Source organism: Euleptes europaea, chromosome 5, assembly GCF_029931775.1.
Source record: "Euleptes europaea isolate rEulEur1 chromosome 5, rEulEur1.hap1, whole genome shotgun sequence".
Classification (NCBI taxonomy): domain Eukaryota; kingdom Metazoa; phylum Chordata; class Lepidosauria; order Squamata; family Sphaerodactylidae; genus Euleptes; species Euleptes europaea.
This window is the reverse complement of record NC_079316.1, coordinates 63,200,266-63,219,168: the sequence shown is the minus strand read 5'-3', so window position 1 is coordinate 63,219,168 and position 18,903 is coordinate 63,200,266. Positions and strand designations below refer to the sequence as shown.

The 18,903-nt window shown below is 39.5% G+C and overlaps 1 protein-coding gene across 1 annotated transcript in view; it reads right to left on the bottom strand.

Annotated features, from left to right (window-relative positions):
* ATRNL1 (attractin like 1) overlaps positions 1–18,903 on the bottom strand; it is a 645,181-nt gene that overhangs the window by 472,701 nt on the left and 153,577 nt on the right. The window contains exons 15-17 of the mRNA XM_056850671.1: positions 17,949–18,130; positions 6,209–6,422; positions 2,654–2,842 (exon numbers count right to left, since the gene is read on the bottom strand). Of these exons, the coding sequence (XP_056706649.1) occupies positions 2,654–2,842; positions 6,209–6,422; positions 17,949–18,130 (585 nt within the window). The remainder of the gene's footprint in view (positions 1–2,653; positions 2,843–6,208; positions 6,423–17,948; positions 18,131–18,903) is intronic.

Here is an 18,903-nt window from a genome sequence, read left to right as displayed (position 1 = left end):
ACATTAGACTGCTTGAATATAAGGTTTTATAAACCTGCCTCAAATGATATTTTGTTGCCCTTCTTCTTTGTTGCATAAAGAGAGCCATCCACATAAAGACACTATTGCCGATGCAACCTCATTTCTCAAAAGTATAAGTTGTGGCAATGGTGTCCCACAAGAAGCTCCTTGATCTCAGAACTTGCTGCAAGATTCCCCACCCCCCACCCCGAGCTTGATGGTACTTTATGCCAATAGGCATCTGGCCTATGTTAGGGATAGATTAGAGCCACAATAGCCCAAGCCAGAATTCACACTTAGCCAATCTTTTATCTGGCTTAGGTGGAAGATGGAGCCTGAAGTAGAGCAGGCAGAAAGTGCTGGTAGTTAAGCAGGCCAGGTAGGTAAGCAGACAGATAAATGTGCATATTGTGGTTCTGTGGCATTGAGGCCATTCTGTATCACACAGTGGATCATGTTGCAAGCAGTCATTCCATTCAGTCACGTAGTAATAATTTTTTTAACTCCTCATTTTTTGGCAGGTTCTGACATATTATGGGTTGGCCAATGTCTTTGTATATATCAAGCCTATCCCAGGAGGGGGCAGTAGGCCTATTCTCAGAAGCACCTGTTGCACAACCCTATCAGCTCTATATGTAGCTGGTAACTCATAGGATAGACACAACGTCCCTCAAATAACATGATTCCTTGGTCAAGCCACAAGGTATCTGGCACATTCATCAGAGGACGATCAGGCTGACACTGTAGCCCCAAAGTGTTCCTCTGATTTCATCACCAAAGGTAGCCCCTAATATATAGGTAGCTGAAATGACTGAAGTAGACTACAGAGCAGGCAGAGCTCAGTTTGACCTGACTCACTGCAGTATAGCCATGTAAAAAAAAATGTGGCAACAACAGCATGGAAAAGAGATTATATCTGAAAGGTAGTGCAGCACATTTCATTTTAAAAATACAGGTTTTCATTCCAGGTCACTAAAACGCCTCTCTGTGGCAGAGGACAAGTGAGTGACCATATACAACTTCAACTCATGCTCATCCTAGCTGCTGAAAGCCAGCCAAAACTATTTGGCTCTCTGTTGGCTGTGGTAATCAAGGACATATCAAAATGGAGAGCGAGGTGCCATGCACTGTCCCTTTGTCCCTACACAAAAGACCAAATTTGGACACCCAGTCCCAATCCAGTTAATAATCTGCAGTCTTTCCATCAGGGAGAAAGTTATTGAGCAAGTGGTTGCACTTAAACTTACACCAATTATTCTGGAATACTAAAAATTGATTCAAGTAAGATTCAGGCTCACAATTCCTGGATCAATGAAAATAAATGCATGCTGATTACACATAGTGCCATAAGTCTGCCCCATGATGAAAGGAAGAACAATATGGAACAGTGCTGTTGAAGTGAACTTGTTGATGAAACACTCCCAACAACAGGTGTTCTCCATACAAAGAATGAGCATAACATACATTTTGACAACTAATATTTAACACAATAAACTTGGAGGTGGATTGCAACTCATGTTACTATAAGTGAGAAGCTGGGGAGTATACTCATGACTCAGAAAAACACACAAACAAAAACTAAACTGTGGGGGAGTGTAAACCCTGAAACTAAATTACCTTTAAGCCCCTTGAAATACTTGCTGTTACTCTAGTCCTCTGTCTTTATTCATAGAGAAGGTGCGGGGTTAAAGCAGAAGTAGATTTGATTCTACTCAAAGAGATATTCATTCCATTTAAAAGTAGTAGGGAAATTGCTTATTTTTCTTTTCTGCTACTCACTAGGTGGTATAATGTGTGTACATCAAAATATGCATGACTTAAAAAAAAAGCCCATGGAATTCAACAGCTTTTGAAATATAAAACTTAAAAACGAAACAGTGCAGTTTTATAAACCTATTTTCTGATGTAGTTCAAGGTTTCTAATCTTGCAGTTTAAGTACTATAATCACAGATTTTTATTCAACACCTCTCTTGGAAGTCTTCCCAATTACTAAACAATGAGTTAAACAATCAGGCAGTGTATATTGCACAGTACATGGTGTGCAATGGGTGTGGATGAGACATTCTGATCCCAGCTCATTCATGAAAATTACTCTAGAAATTAGAAGTGGATTGTAACTAACTACAGAAAGAAAAAGAAAAAATAAATACCCAGCTTCTCTAGACCACTAAACAATCATAAATGAAATCAGCATTTCTAACACAGTTATAGAAACAGAAAATAGGCTGCTTTATGAGCCATCTAGTCTATACTACAGCGTTTCCTCCTGTTTACATTGGCTCTCCAAAGTCCTAGGCAGAGGACTTTCCAACCCTACTAATCATGATCTCTTTATCCTGACATGCTTAGAACTGAACATGGCACCTTCTACACACAGAGCTACGAGAACTGGGGTCCCTCCCTAAATGAACAGCTATGAATTGTTTCAAATTTTATCATGGGCACAAACTCACTAGATACCAATAGGCAATAGACTTCCATCAATATGGGAATAAAAACACTTGACAGGGTTGCTACAGAACTGCAAGCTAATGTACATAATGGGTTTGGTGTCCTCAGGATAAAGAGCTATTACATATTATTGCTCTTACTCTATTTTATGCTCCTACTAATTATCAGAATTAACAACGTTCACTTCAAGCAAATACTTACGAGAGCAGGTGGTGGTCTGCCACTCCAGGCACTGTCCATATGGAAAGGAGATGATGTAGGCATTTGAGTCAACACATCGTTTTGTACTGCTACACCACATGCACTCCATACCACTGCTTGTACAGTTGGAGCATGTTGTCCTGAGAGAACAGGGCTTTTTGCAGGGCCTAGCATTTTGATTTGGACTAACTAAAGGAAAAGGAAAAGAAAACACAGTAGAAATTCAGTATTTGTTTTTCTTGCTTTATCTTATTTAAGCAGATATAATTCTACACAAATGTTTTTCATTTTGTTTATCTTGGAACACTTTCAGCAGACCACACTTGCAAAGAAGAATATGTAGATATTTCATACTAATTCAAAATAATTTCTTCGATGCAACAACCTTAGTCTACATTTTCCCCCTTACAGGAAATCTATTCTACAAATTGTTTTACTAAGGTCTGGCCGTTCGTCAAAACAATAGTGAAAATCCAGAAAGTTAATTTAGATAGCTATATGCACACTGGAAAACAACACTAACTGAACATACTTTTAATAGGTACCGTAATCTATGACCTTCGGTTTCTGCTGCATTTGATAAACAGTGCATAAATAATAGTTATTTACTTCACTGGTGGTATATTCTCCCTTAAAACAGTGTGCATTTTGTTTAAGAGTGTGATTTGTCAAGTGAGCATCTGCCCTCTGGTATATGTGCGGTATTTGTAGTCAGTACAAATGCAATAAGGAAACAAAAAAGAAAAGCATTATTTTATACATTAAAGAGAACATTTTTCACAGCACAGTGCATTCTGTTTCCTTTAGTAGCATGTATTGTCCCTGAAAACAAACACATAACTTACATAACTAGAACTAAGTAGTAGTGGTAGGGCTGCCAACCTCCAGGTGGGGCCTGGAGATCTCCTAGAATTGCAACTGATCTCCAGATGACAAGAGATCAGTTCCCCTGGAGAAAGTGGCTGCTTTGGAGAGAGGACTCGCTGGCATTATTCCCCACTGAGGTCCCACCCCTCCCCAAACCCCAGCTGGTAACAGTGAACACTGCGAAGCATGGAACAGTGAACTTGGTGATTTTTTTAAAGCTTAGTACAGCACAGATAAATATAGCTATATTAAAAATATTGTCGAAGGCTTTCACGGCCAGAGTTCATTGGTTCTTGTTGGTTATCCAGGCGGTGTGACCATGGTCTTAGTATTTTCTTTCCTGATGTTTCGCCAGCAGCTGTGGCAGGCATCTTCAGAGGAGTAACACTGAAGGACAGTGTCTCTCAGTGTCAAGTGTGTAGGAAGAGTAGACCACTAAACAATCTCTTCCTACACACTTGACACTGAGAGACACTGTCCTTCAGTGTTACTCCTCTGAAGATGCCTGCCACAGCTGCTGGCGAAACGTCAGGAAAGAAAATACCAAGACCACGGTCACACAGCCCGGATAACCTACAAGAACCAATAGCTATATTAATTTTTCTCAAAGATTCTGAACACAACTGATCACTTGACATCAGCCTATACATATGACAAGTTGAGTGCATGGGTTTTACGTCTAACAGCATTATTTCAAATCTCTTTAAGTTTTAAATGAGACAAGATTCTCAAATAAAATTAAAAATGTGAGTCAACTCGAATTGCTCCTTTGTTCCTTAACTTATGTCAGACTTAGTTAACAATTGTTTTATATTAGAAAAAAGGGGATCCTAACAGCATATCCTGGAAAGATCCTGAAATTGGCAACACTAAAAAAATAGCACTTGTGAAAGTTTAGCAACCCCATTCCAAAACATTTACAATCCACAACTGTAGCTGCCGTCTCTTTCAAAAGAGAAAACAAAATTATAACATCTATTATTACAAATAGCAGACAGTTACATCCCAGGCATGAATAACATGGAACAACATTATTGCTATATATTTTATGATAGTTTCACCATTTTGGGTAAGACAAATGTGCACATAAGAAGGAAGAATCCATGTTTTTATTTATAAAATTGCAGTTTCCATGGAGAACCTCACATGACAAATGTTTTTTACATGTAAGGGCAAAGAAAAGACACATTATTGTTCCTATAGCCCTGCTTCAAATAAGGTATTCCTATAACATCAATTCAAAAGCAAAGTCTTGCTGATGGACTCAACATTGTTGTCTGCAACAACAGTGGGTTTCTAGATTATGTTTGATAGCATTCAAAAGAGTGGATTGCTTCTTGGAACAACTTATGAATCTATTTTCACTGTTTTGTTGTTGTTGCTTCCTCACATTAGTTTGACAATGCAGTTTATACATGGCTGTTTACATCAGGGCTCGACAAGCTGATTACATTATTCTCTGGCAAACAGGAAACTCTACATGGTCTTTAAATTTCTAGGCTATATTCATGGTAAAACACACCACGGGGGCAGCACTACAAAATAAGAAAAAAAATAACTATCTAAACAGGTACAGGACACAAATTAATTATTTTAATGTGTGTAGTTCCCAATGTGTTCTGAGCAATTACTTCTTCATCAGGGAAATGTGAGACAACTTTGTTAACCTACGCCAAGAAGAGCTGTGACCCCGACAACTCCTGCAGTGCTCATTGACAGAGTTCTTTAACATTCCCTGATGAAGTTATCTCACATTCCCTGATACAGACCTAATTGTTCTAAACATGTTGGGATCCACAAAGTGGAATAAATAGTTGTCTCCCGCACCTGTTGGATTCTCAATTTTTAATATATTTATGGCAAACAGCTATAGTTCCTCATTTCCAAGAAAGAAGAACTAATCCGCTGATCTATTCTAATGCTCCTGCTACCATATAATGACACAAAGAAGGCTCAGCTGTTTTACCAAGCTTCAAAAAGATCTTTGCAAAAGGTTTCTGTGAACAATACCTATTAATATTGAAGTAGAAACAAACTTTTTCCATAGAATAAAGGGATGTATACAGTGTGCAGGAATAGAAGGTAAGTTATACAGGGAACTGGCAAAGCTCTAGAAAGGGGAAGAGATCTATCCACTGTGAACAGTTAAGAGTTACAGACAACCCCATATTCCTAAGTATCTTACCATGAGATCTTCAACAGCACTTCATTTTGAATGTGGAACACAAGTTGTGCATGGTAATTTCAGTAAGATTTTGGTAATAAATGTTTTATACGCATCATCTTTATGGAATATGTAGGTAAAATTACACATTTTACACCAGAGTCTCAATGGAATTGGCCTGTACCTTAGTATGAACTCTTAGGAGAATATTCAGCTCCTGTAATGCAGGTTACCTGCAATTGCTAAAGTGGACTCTATGGAACTGAAAAAACCATATTACATTGGGTTGCCAGACCTGAATGGCAGTGTGGGCAAATGAGAACAAGGACTCGGAGGATAAAGAGGGACAAGCACTGAAACAAAATGGACAACTTTGCAAAAAAAAAAAAAAAATGGCCAAAATCAATTTATAACAAAATTATCCAGTTATTAACCAGAATTTCAACACATGATTTCTTTTAAGTGAATTTTGAACAAGCTTGATGTTAGCAAAATTAACAATTGCAATATGGGAGCTTTCTTACCAACAGGCTTCTCACATACAAGGCCATCAGCCATGGCTGTACATGGGTTTGCTTTCAGACCGGCTATTTCTGCCCGTTCGAGATAAGCACAGAATCCAGAGTCATTTGGTTCTCCTGGAAGCCACTGCAATGTAGTGTTTGTAAAGGGAGACATATCATCCCATCCCCAGTAGGAGATGTTGATCTTGCGTAACCCTACCCAAGGTGATATTTTCTGTGAAGCAGAAGGAAAAGGTTGTATGAATAAATTTGGTGTTGTATTTTGTTCAGACTTAACAACAATATTTCCATGCTACATACACTCAGAATGCATTAATAGTCATTTCTCCTACTATTTGCCCATATATGGAACACATATTTATTCAAACTACAATTTTAGTCCCATGGATTCCATCTTCCCAAGAGCAGCCGCAACCTACAAAGCTTCTATTTTCTCCAGGTAGATTCTATTCTATACTATTTTGCAAACTCTGTACACCTAGTAAAAACTTAGAATGAACACAGGATTGGTAAGGAAAATTGATGGAATAAATGTACAATACCATATGTGAGTGTTAAGTGAGATCAAGTCACTTCCGACTTCTGGCGACTCTATGAATTAATGACCTCCAAAACAACCTATCAATAACAACCTTGCTCAGGGTGTGCAAAATGAGAGCCATGGCCTCCTTGATTGAGTCAATCCATCTCCTCTTGGGTCTTCCTCTTTTCCTGCTGCCTTCAACTTTTTCCTAGCATTATTGTCTTTTCCAATGACTCTTGTGTTCTCATAATGTAACCAAAGTACGATAGCCTCAGTTTGGTCACTTTAGCTTTTAGGGAGCGTTCAGGCTTGATTTGATTTAGGAGCCACTTATATGATTTAGAACCCATAACACCATAGGAAAAGAGAAAAGAAAAAACTGAAAATAAATTCTTAAATTTTCGATTTATACTTTCTGGCCATTTGGAAATCAGCATAGAGGTCAGCATCATAGTGAACTAATTTTTTTTAATAGACCAAATTAGTGTTTAAATATAATGCTGGAAACCGCTATATGTGGCTGGTTTCTAAAATTATACAAGGAAATATTAGAGAGAGAAAGAGACAGTGAATAGTTGTTTCTCTCTCTCTCTCTCTCTCTCTCTCTCTCTCTCTCTGTGTGTGTGTGTGTGTGTGTCTATGTGTGTGTACACACACAGAGAGAGAGAAATTAACTATTCATTGCCTTAACTATTCACTGATTAAAACATTGTTCCACACAATGTGTATGTCATGACTTGTCTCAAAGGGGTCAGGGCATAAAGGTGGCCCACAACATCAGCAGTGAAAGTCAGGTGAAGGGGCCTGAAGGGGCAAGCCCAAGAATGAGCCATGGCCACAGCACCTCGCACCCATTGGACAGCAATTTGACACCTTCCTCCAGTGCTGTGGCCACTGCAGCCCCCTGTGTATGTGGGGGACTCGGAAGCCTTGTCAGGGCCCTGGCCAAGGGGCCCGCGGCCAGCACAGTCCATTCTCCCACTTTCTCCTCCACGTGGGTGGCAATCAAGTTGGAGTAGCTAGAGACCTACCATGAGTGGAGGGATGCTTTCTCCTGGGGACACCAATGCATGGAGGGGCTGGTTGTGTCAGTGGTGGCTGCTCCTGGTTGTCAATAGAGATGTCAGGGATGGGCAGGCATCAATTGAGTGGCTCTTGCAGGATCTGTCGGCTCCACTGCTTGCCCCCACACTAGGGCCTGCCCCGACAGCCCCGCTCCTGCTCCTGCTCCACCACCAGAAATGTCTGCCTGGGGATGCCCTCGGCAATGTGACCAGTCCACTGGGAGGCACCACCCTGGTGAGCACCAGACATCCCTGGCTGGGGGCACTCTCCTTGTCACCTCCCTGTACTCCTTTTTTGGTGGTTGCACCCTTTGGGCTGCAAGCAGTGTGTGCCCGTTTGGGGTTTCTGCTGATGGGCAGGTTGCTGGGGATGTGAATGGAACAATGTTTTAATCCCAACTCCAATAATTCTGTGTGAGGGCTTGTTATTAAAGGGGGCTGGGCTACCCTGTCTGCTGACGTCTCTGTGAATGAGAGAGGTCCTGAGGTGTGAAATGGTCATGGCTCTCTAGAGATTTTTAAAAGAGATGAGGGCGGCAAGTATGATGTCCTGACCTAGATGACAGCAGTGTGATGCGGTAGCTAAAAAGGCAAATGTGAGTTTGGGCTGCATCAACAGAAATATAGTATCTAGATCACACAAAGTGAGGGTATCACTTTACTCTGCACTGGTTAGACCTCACTTGAAGTACTGTGTTCAATTTTGGGCACCACAGTTTAAGAAGGATGTTGATAAGCTGGAACATGTCCAGAGAAGGGCGCCAAAGATGGTGAGGGGTCTGCAGACCAAGTCCTATGAGGAAAGGTTGAAGGAGATGGGTATGTTTAGCCTGAAGAGGAGACAACTGAGAGATTATTTTGATAGCCGTCTTCAAGTACTTGAAGGGCTGTCATATAGAGGATGATGCGGACTTGTTTTCTCTGGCCCAGAAGGTAAGACCAGAACCAACGGGTTGAAATTAAATCAAAAGAGTTTTGGGCTAAACATTAGGAAGAACTTACTGACAGCTGGGCTGGTTCCTCAGTGAAACAGGCTTCCTCATGAGGTGGTGGGCGCTCCTTCTCTGGGTTTTTTTTAAACTGAGGCTAGACGGCCATCTGACAGCAATGCTGTTTCTATTATTCCCTATGAATTTAGGCATATGGTAGAAAGGAGAGCAGCAAGGAATGAGCCAGTGCTCAACTTTCTGGCTCTTTCTTATAGCCCAGGATAATGCTGATTGCCACTTTGGGATCAGGAAGGAATTTTCCTCTAGGCCAGATTGGCCCAAGGATCCTGGAGGTTTTTTGCCTTCCTCTGGGCATAGAGCAGGGGTCACTGGGGGATGTAACTGTGAATTTCCTGCATCATGCTGGAGTTTGGAATAGATAACCCTTGGAGTCCCTTCCAGCTCTGTGTTTCAATGTAGCAGTTGGGCAGATTTGTAAAGGAGTAGGCAGTCCTTCAGTTATGCTGGTTCCAAGCCATATAGGGCATTAAAGGTCAACACCAGCACCTTGAATTGTGCCTGGAAAGATTGGGAGCCAGTGTTGATGGAACAAAACTGGAGTGATATGGTCCCTATGTCAGAAACGCCAATCAATAATCAATAATCAACACTCTTATCCCCTTTACCCAATCTTAATTAGGGATAGAGAAGACCAGACACAGAGAGATCTGTTGAAAGCATTTATTTGGCCACAATAAATGGGAGTCAGTTTTAGCACATGCAAGTGCCCTAACTGCTCAAAGAAAATGGTCCACTGCTCGCTCTTTTATAGCCCTTCAGAGGCTCAGCCCCCTACTGATGCCCGAACACCGGCCCTTTTGGCTTTCCATGATTGGATAAAGCCAAATTACAGTAATTCCCGGCCGCTCTAAAAATCCATACATGGCAGACGTTGACATCATTGAAACACCCATTTCTAAAATGGTTAATTTGCTGATCATCGAAGTTTCAGATCCCATGTTCTTTGAGTTGTTTACTTGTCATGTGTGCTCATCTTACAAAATACTTGCTGACAGCGTAAGTTATTTCTGATGTTTTAGACCCTATGAGTGTCTGGGTTTCTACTGTTTACTTCCCCTATTTCACGACCATCTGTTAAGATTTCCTTTGGTAGATTTCCAGGCTCCCTAGACTCCCCCTCCCATCTCTGACCATCTATCTGAACTCTTGTCTGAACTTTTAACCTCTCCTTTAATTCTATATGGGAATCTAAAATCCTCTAATACTTTATTGCTAAATCCAAAAATCAATAGTTGAGAGCTCTTGGATTATCATCTTAATCATGAAGCAATTAGCCTGTGTGCAAAGTATCTCCTCAATATTCCAAACCATCAGACCTTTACACAAACATTCTTCATTTAAACAGTATATTGCTGGAGCCTGTTTGCTTTCAGAAAGAAACTATGCAAGCTATTTCATGGTATAGATCCTGTTTCCCATAGAAATCTCCTTTAATTCTTATTACTCTGCATATTTTAATTTTGCCCATGTATTTCTCTTCAGTAAGCATGCTTCCTCTTTTGGGGTTGAATCAGTCCTATCCAGCCCCCCTACAGGAATACTATTTTAGCCTTGATTAAAGGTGTACTAGTTCTCTCATCTGCAAATCTAATATTTTAATCTATTGGAAAACTCCTTTCAGTTAAAATCATTCCTTCTTCTGTCTCCCCTGCATGTCTATTTTTGGCTGGCTGTCTGCAAAGCCAGTCTGTCAGAAAACAGGAAGTATCTTCTACCTAACAACTGCCCTTTAAAATCATTACTTTATTAAGATTTCCTATAGTGCAATATAAGCTAATCTAAAATATGTCTTTAATCAACTATTAAGTTTAAGCCTGCATTTATATTCTATTCTCCTAAATATAACAATTGTTAAGCTTATAGTGAGCTGCCAAGATTCAGTTCCTCCTTCCTTCATGTTCTGAGTTGGGCTTTAATGCCCCCCTCTTCATGCACTTCGACTAGGTCAGCGGGATTTTGCAAATTCTCTCCAATAGCCCAGAGTCCTGTGGATAAAGACAGGTAGCCTGAGATGAAATGCCCCCATCCTGTGATGGACCCAGGTCATCCCTCTCTCTGACCCCTTCCTGCCAGTTCCACTGTTGGTTCTCTAGCTTCAGCGAGACAGGCACTTTCTCATGGCTTCCATATTAATCCCCCAACCTTTCTCAGCCAAAGTCTGCATGTTTCTTTGACATGGGAAAAGGAGCTGAATCTGCATAATGTTTCTATATTATTCTTTGATATATATATATATATATATATATATATATATATATATATATATATATATATATATATATATATATATATATATATATCTTTAAAGCAGAATAAATCTTAAAGATTCTTCTCTCCCCCTCTTCCCTGTCTGTGCTATTTTTGAATGCTCTGTCTGCAGCTTCAACAGGAAGCCTGCTAGCCACAGGAAAAAGCGTAACTTGAGAGCCTCTCTGTTTGCTACAGAGCTAAGAAAGATTTCAACCTTTTTGTCTTCTGCTCCTCCAAAATCCTCCAGGCCTTGCCGGGGGAAATCTTTAGGTCTGCCTTAAAAGGGCATTCTATGCTATTTAAAAACTACCTTTATATACACTGTCATGGGTAAACTAAACAGGTGACCGTTTCCATCACCTATGACCCACTCCAGTCAACACTCTGGTCACAGCATTCTGTACCAACTGTAGCTTCCAGACAGTCTTCAAGGCTAGCCCCACATGGAGTGCATTGCAATAATCTAATCTAGATGTATCTAGGTGCACGCACCACAACGGCCAGACCTTTTCTGCCTGGAAAATGCTGCAGCTGGCTAGCCAGTTATTATTTGACTAGTCTTAGATGCTGTTACCCATCCGGAGTCCCAGCTGTGCTGAAAGGAAAGTTTAGAAATACTTTACATTAAATAAACAAATCCCCTAATGAAGAATTTAGGAAGAAAGAATATCAATAACGATACATCCAGTGAAACTTGGGAGGAGGGGGTTTATCCTTGTGAAAGAAGAGCTAATATTCATACATCGACTGGCTCACCTACCTCTCATACCCTACCAGAAAATATTTTTGTTAGTCTTTAAGGTGCTACTGGACTCTTGCCCTTTTTGACTACTGCAAACAGACTAACACGGCTACCCACTGTGAATCACCTACCTCTTGTGAGCAACCACTTGTGGTTACCATCACTTTTGAATGTGATCATTATCACAAACCCCTTGTCTCTCCACAGGCATCCATAAAAATCTCACAAAGGTAAGGGCAGTTCCCCTGGTACCATGCTGAGAGAAACAGAGCCTATAACAATAGTACTCAGTAGATAAGCAGGTGTTCTGAGTTGATTGTGCTTACTGAACAAAGTTCAGTAAGGCATGGATTGACAAATTGAGCAACATGATGACCAATGTATCACGATCCTCTGTGAGGTTGGTCAGATATGATGGAGTGTCAAAAGCCTAGGCCTCTTGGAAGTGTTTAGAGAGACAACAGTCATTTCAGTTCTTTGAAAGAATCTTGGAAGTCAGATATTCATTTTGAATGTGTTATCTGCATCTCTGGCCCATGTATAGAAGAATGGGTGGGAATGGGTTAAATGATATTAGTGTGGCTGCCACGCATAACTACTTGAGAAACAGTCTGTGGGTAATATTAGGATGAATGGGTAGTTGCAAAGTACACTATAGGAATGACTTTGACTGTTGCTATGTCTCTTTTAACACTAATAATGTGTTGTTATGTGGCTGAATATGTATATGGTCACTTTATCTTGCTTTACAAGATCAGCAAAGACATTCTTGTTAAGCCAGGCATTTGCTACAGTAAGTGCCTAGCTGTATTGTTGGGTGCATTTTTAAAAGAATCCTGATTAATATTAGCTTGTAGCTGTTATTGTTTTTATTTTAATTCCTATTTTAAAGCATTTATAATGTTTGAATTATGCTTTTAATAATTAACTGCCTTGAATACTTCTACAGCTGTAAATTTTAAATAAATATGGATAGGGTTGCCAGTCCTCCCTGTCCATGGGTGGGAGCTTCGTGAGGGTGGGGGCTGCAATCCGCACGCAGGACACAATGAGGTCACTTCCGGGTTTACCCCAAAAGCACTGGCATCAAATGGGATGCTCTAGCACTGTCCTCCAAAAACTCGATGGAAGTCCCCGTCACGATGGCAGTGCTTCCAGGGTAAACCCGGAAGTGAAGTTTTCGCGTTGCACATCAGGATTGCAATTGCCCACCATCACCAGGCAAATGGTAACTCTAAATATGGAGTTTTGCCCAGTGTGTTCCATCTCATATTTGTGGAAACCTGTACGCTGCAGCATGACTTAAACTTGTAACAGGTTTAAGCACTCCTTTTTCTTTTTTTGTGAAAAGAGATAAGAAGGTAAGCACTCATAGCTGTCTTTTCTTTTTGACAACAGGAGAGGAGACTCATCAATAGGAGGACTTTTCAAGTTGTAACATGAGCTTCCTTGGGTTTGGAGAGGTAAAAGCCTTTGTGGGACTTTGAAAACATCTGGTAAATCGGGCATTCATTTTGATTCTGGTGTGGGAATCATAGTAGAAATAAGCCGGATGTGTAGGCCTTTGATTAATATAAAAACTGTAAAATTCTACTCAATTGCCAATCATTCTATGCAACCTGAATTATTCATATATAGATACCTAAATAATAGAGGAAGACATCTTATAAGATAAGAAAATAAGAAAACCTTACAAATATTATTCTGTTTATTTTCTAATCATTTGTAATAATTCTAAAAGGCTTTTATTTTACATAAATAGTTCAGTTTTAAATGGAAGAAGGATTTTAAGAGCCAGACTCAAACACAGGCATTTTAGGTTAGCAGACATTTTTGTCGTTACAGCTGCTCTTCCTACATTTGTGAACCCTACTAAACGATCTGTAGCAAAGAGAAGTCATCTAAAATGAAATCGTATGCTCTAAATCATCGTGATTGGAACCTGAAAGAACAGGCTTATAAAGGAAAATCAAGGAAAATCTCAGCAATTCTGTGGCAACTGATAGCACATTCACTTATTCAGAATAAATGGAATGGGACAGACAGATAGGAATGAAAGAGAAATTACTTTTGGGAAGGGAAACTAAAAGTAAGATAGAGCATAAATCACTGTAACATTTTATTAGAAGTTTTTTGATAAGTAAACGATCACTTAACCCAAGATATCAACATAAAGTGCACACATTCATCTACCTTTATTGTATACCACATGTGGGTTATCTCAAATGTATAGAGATGTAGTGTTACAAGCCATAATTCATTTGAATAAAGATATGCTGGGTTCGATGTCACCTTGCAGAAGTTTGCAGCTTTAAAACAAAATCCAGAAACTGAAACAGCGATTTCTCATCTTTACTACAAGAAGTCAGCAAACTATCAGAATGACAGGCTGTCAAAAACAGTAATATCAGATTTGAAGGGGTTCTTTGTACCATGCTATTTCTTTTCCTTTCTAAAAACTCATCCTCACTACAGCTTCTGGCAGGGATCAAGACTTTGTATGCAATGAAAATAAAGACCCTCCCCAGATACTCAGCTCACCTGCTCTATGGGTGCTTAGCCCAAATAATCTACAGTCTCTTTCAAGGCAGCTCCACTAGTTATCAATAGATATGCCATGGATATATTAGCAAAATTGTTCAGCAGTCAAATTTACCTTGCTCAGTGCTCATGATCAGACTGTGAGCTGATCAAAAATATACAGTGAAGTTTCAAAAGGAGGGAAGAGCTTGTTCCTCCCCCCCAAACTGGGTGGGGCAGAAGCAATGCTGTTAATCTCTGTGTTGCAAAAAGGTAAAGAAGAAAGAGCTCCCCCCACACAAAAAAAAAAACGGGTAGGGATTGAAGCAATGCTTCTGAGCTCCCCAATGCAAAACTCCGTTCTCTCCTTTTCTTGGCAAGCCAACAAGCCACCCTCCACACACCCACACCCCAATTGCTACCATTTAGTGAGTCTGGGAAGCAGAAAAGTTTCCAGGATAGAAGATCAGAAGAATCTAATTTCTAGATGATCAGCCGGGTGTTTCTCCTGATCCTCATGTCCCTAAAAAAAACTTTGCTGAGTATAGAGCAAAATTTCTCTAGCAGATCAGAAGCCAACTCCAAGCAGGCTGCTCATCAGCTGGGAGTCAGCTTCTAATGGCAGTAAGTAGCCTGTTCCTGCAAAAACACACAAACAGGTTGCAAACAGCCAAGTAGACAATAGATTAATTGGCTCCCTGATTACCACTGGCAAAGAGAAAGTGAGCCGAACTGGCAGATGTCCAAGCATCCCTAGTTATCAATTAATAACTCTTCTCTGTTAAGAAATAATTAACAGACTGAACCAATAACCAGAATTGGGGGGGAGGAGTGCAGTGGGAAAAATAATTAATGTAATTTGACCCCCCCCCCCAAAAAAAGGAACAGTGGATATTGAGATTGAAAGCTCTGGTTCCTTATGGTTTAAAGGAAAGTTTAGATTTGCTACCACTCACCGCAAATAAAAACGGAGTCTAACTCACATTCTTTCCACTGAAACTCAACTGCTGTGGGAACTTTTGGCAACACAATTTTACAGTTGACCTATATTCCACTTCTTAACCTATATGTACTCATAAGACTAATCTGTACCTTTCGTTTAAGAAAATTTGTGATTCTAACAGTGTGCATTTGCGAATAAATTTCTCAAAATTGACCTGTTGGGAAATTGGCATTGATTTATTCAATATGCACTAGCTTCCGGCTCCTGGGGCATCAGCTTATCAAGTATGTTTTTCACATGCTCAGATACCACTGTCTTTAAAAAAATTGTTTTTAAATATTTGTGTTTTAGATGATACATGTGTCTATATTTCTTGAGACTTCTTTATATTTGTATATTTTTACAGGTCCTTTGTGTATATATATATATATATAATATATATATATATATATATATATATATATATATATATATATATATATATATATATATATATATATATATATGTATTTTTGTATTTTTTGGTATATATGTTTGTATACTTTTACAGGTCCTTCATGGCTACTAGTAAAAATGGCTACTAGTCATGATGCATACCTATTCTCTCCAGGGTCAGAAGAGCGTGCTGAATATATTAGGTGCCATGGAACACAGGCAGGATGGTGCTGCTGCAATTGTCTTGTTTATGGGCTTCCTAGAGGCACCTGGTTGGCCACTGTGTGACCAGACTGCTAGACTTGATGGGCCTTGGTCTGATCCAGCATGGCTTTTCTTATGTTCTTATGATGAAGTAGGCAAAACGCATAGGAATTGCCAAGTTGAATAAATTATTTTCCCCCTATTATTGTTGTTATTTGCTTTTTCTTGTTCTCCCATGACAACACATGGTGACTGGAAGGAGAAGGAACTTGCAGACCACAGGTTGGTAAGCTTGAGTCACATACAGACACAGAGAAATGCCGCCCACAATATAAACTACACTAAACCTCCGAAAAGATGTTTAAATTTAAAAGGGTATGTTTAAGATGACAATTCTAAAGCAAGAAAATATGTAATTCTTATAAAATTATTTGTCTGCAACATTTCTGCATGATTTGTCTTGTTTTTATTTAATTGAGCTTATCCTGGGCTTGTGCCCTGACCTGGATGGCCCAGGCTAGCCTGATCTCGTCAGATCTCAGAAGCTAAGCAGGGTCAGCCCCAGTTAGTATTTGGATGGGAGACCACCAAGGAATACCAGGGTTGCTGTGCAGAGGAAGGCACTGGCAAACCACCTCTGTTAGTCTCTTGCCATGAAGACCCCAAAAAGGGGTCGCCATAAGTCGGCTGCGACTTGAATGCACTTTACACACACACACATCCTGGGCTTGCAGTCATCTTATTTATACTGACTTAATCCTGGATTTAGCTCACTGTATCTGAAGAAACAAAATGTTCATGTTTACGCTGCCTAGTATTTCAAATGTATTTATAAACCTTGATAGATGACCTGTTCCTATAAAAGAAATATGTACACCTGTATAAGATTTAGCTGAGATACAGATGCTTGCCAGAAGAAGAGTCCTCTTGCTACTTCTCTTCCCCTATATTACATGATCTATTCCAAATGTGTCTGTGTTGTTACCATGTCTATTTGAATATGTAAGGGTGTACTTTTGCTAGATTCATTTTGATAAATGTTTCACCCCTGGAACATATCCTTACTACTGACCTCGGTTCCCTTGCAACCATAGATGTAATACATTTATATGATGTCCTTGAACCATAAATAATCTTCAGGTCTAGATAACATGTCTAGTAGTTTAATTTCATTTATTGCTTTTTGTAGAAAATCTCATCTGAAAAGATGATATACAAATCCTAACAAATGTTTTAATCATCAAAATAGACCATGACATCAGTAAAATGTCTCTTTGCCTTATACGGCACATACTGAACCCTCTAGTTCCCCTTCTTCCATTAAAAAACTGGGGCAGAATACAACCATGTAAGATTCTTGAAGAGTTGGGCAAATACAGATGCAATCTAATGCTACACAGTTTAACACTAACAACCTACTATAAAGCAGACTATGAAGCCAGCATGGGGATTCTCTTGCTTATAGTGGTGATATCAATTTTAGATAGTGGTTGCTTGAAGAGGGACAATGCAGTTGTATGGGCCCAAGTCCATTAAGTTTAAAGGGACTAATACTAAGCAGAGTAATACCCTTCTAAATCCATTAATTTGAATGGGCTTCGAAGGGTTTAAATCCACTTAGGACTACACTGCAAAACACATGAACAACACTCAATTGTGTATCTGTATCTCTACTTAATAGAATCTTCTTTGTGACTATGCCAGAAAGATTTCAGAGTGGTAAACAGTTTTTCACAACATCTTTAAATTGCAATAAGCATGGTTAGCCAAAGGTTTTAAAAGGTTTACTGTTCTCTTAAATACAGTATTATAAGTAAAAAGAAAGTTGCACTGGAATATTTAAATCTCAGGAAAATTGTTCTCTCTCTTTTAAAACAGCACCTAGTATTTTTGCACTGCCAAAGTCAATCTCAGGTTGACAAAGAAGTCCTCCAGCTTATAATAGGTTTGGTGAATGCATAACTGCAAACATTACAACAAAAATAAAATAATTTTGTATTAAATTTTAAAGATTTCTTAGTGCACTTCTAAATTAGTTATACAATTTACCTGGAGAGTATATTTCTGTATTTCATCCAAAACAAACTCAACTTCCTTTGAGGTTGTTAATGATGCAAGAATCCCATTTAAGCCATAGCAGTAAAGTCTCGCATTGTCATAGTTTTCACGACTGGAGTTTATACGGAGGCAGGCATCTCCAATGTGATTCCATCCTTCTCCACACAGATGAGCTATAAAGAGTTATACAAGCTTAAAAGTAGTTGTGAAAGAAAAAAAATCACATTTAGAACTACGCTTTAGTATTACTTTTTTAGAACACAGTTCAGTTAAGCAGGCAAGAGATCTTTTCTAATGTTCTTATTGTAAAAGAGGTCATAGCTTTGATCTGTGATGTACTAAAATTACAGTTAGAAGAAAAACTGCAGTGTAAGTAGGAGCACAATGAGTTAAACAATGGGTTAATGCCAAGTAATCTTACTGAAATAATAGGATTTGTGATTTATATATGTTTTTTTGAGTTACCATGGTTAGCATCAACAGATTAACATTTAGGTGACATGCTGATGGGTGCCTTCGGAAATCATACGGAAATTAAATGTTATCTAGAAGATTACAACTGCATTTGAATGGCAGCCAAATGTGCAAATTCTTGGCTTTGTCATTTTTGTACTGATAACTGATTACAGTGAATGCTCAGAGCCCCCACTGTCTATGCTGAATTTTGTAGAGCTGACGTTAGGGTTGCCACCTCCAAGTACTAGCTGGAGATCTCCTGCTATTACAACTAATCTCCAGATGACAGAGATCAGATCAACTGGAGAAAATGGCCGCTTTGGCCATTGGACTCTATGGCATTGAAGTCTGTCCCTTCTCCAAACCCCGCCCTCCTCAGGCTCCACCCCAAAAACTTCCTGCTGGTGGCAAAGAGGGACCTGGCAACCCTAGCCGACGTTCCTAATACAGATCGGAATCATTCTCACCCTTCTCTCAGTGCTACGCATAA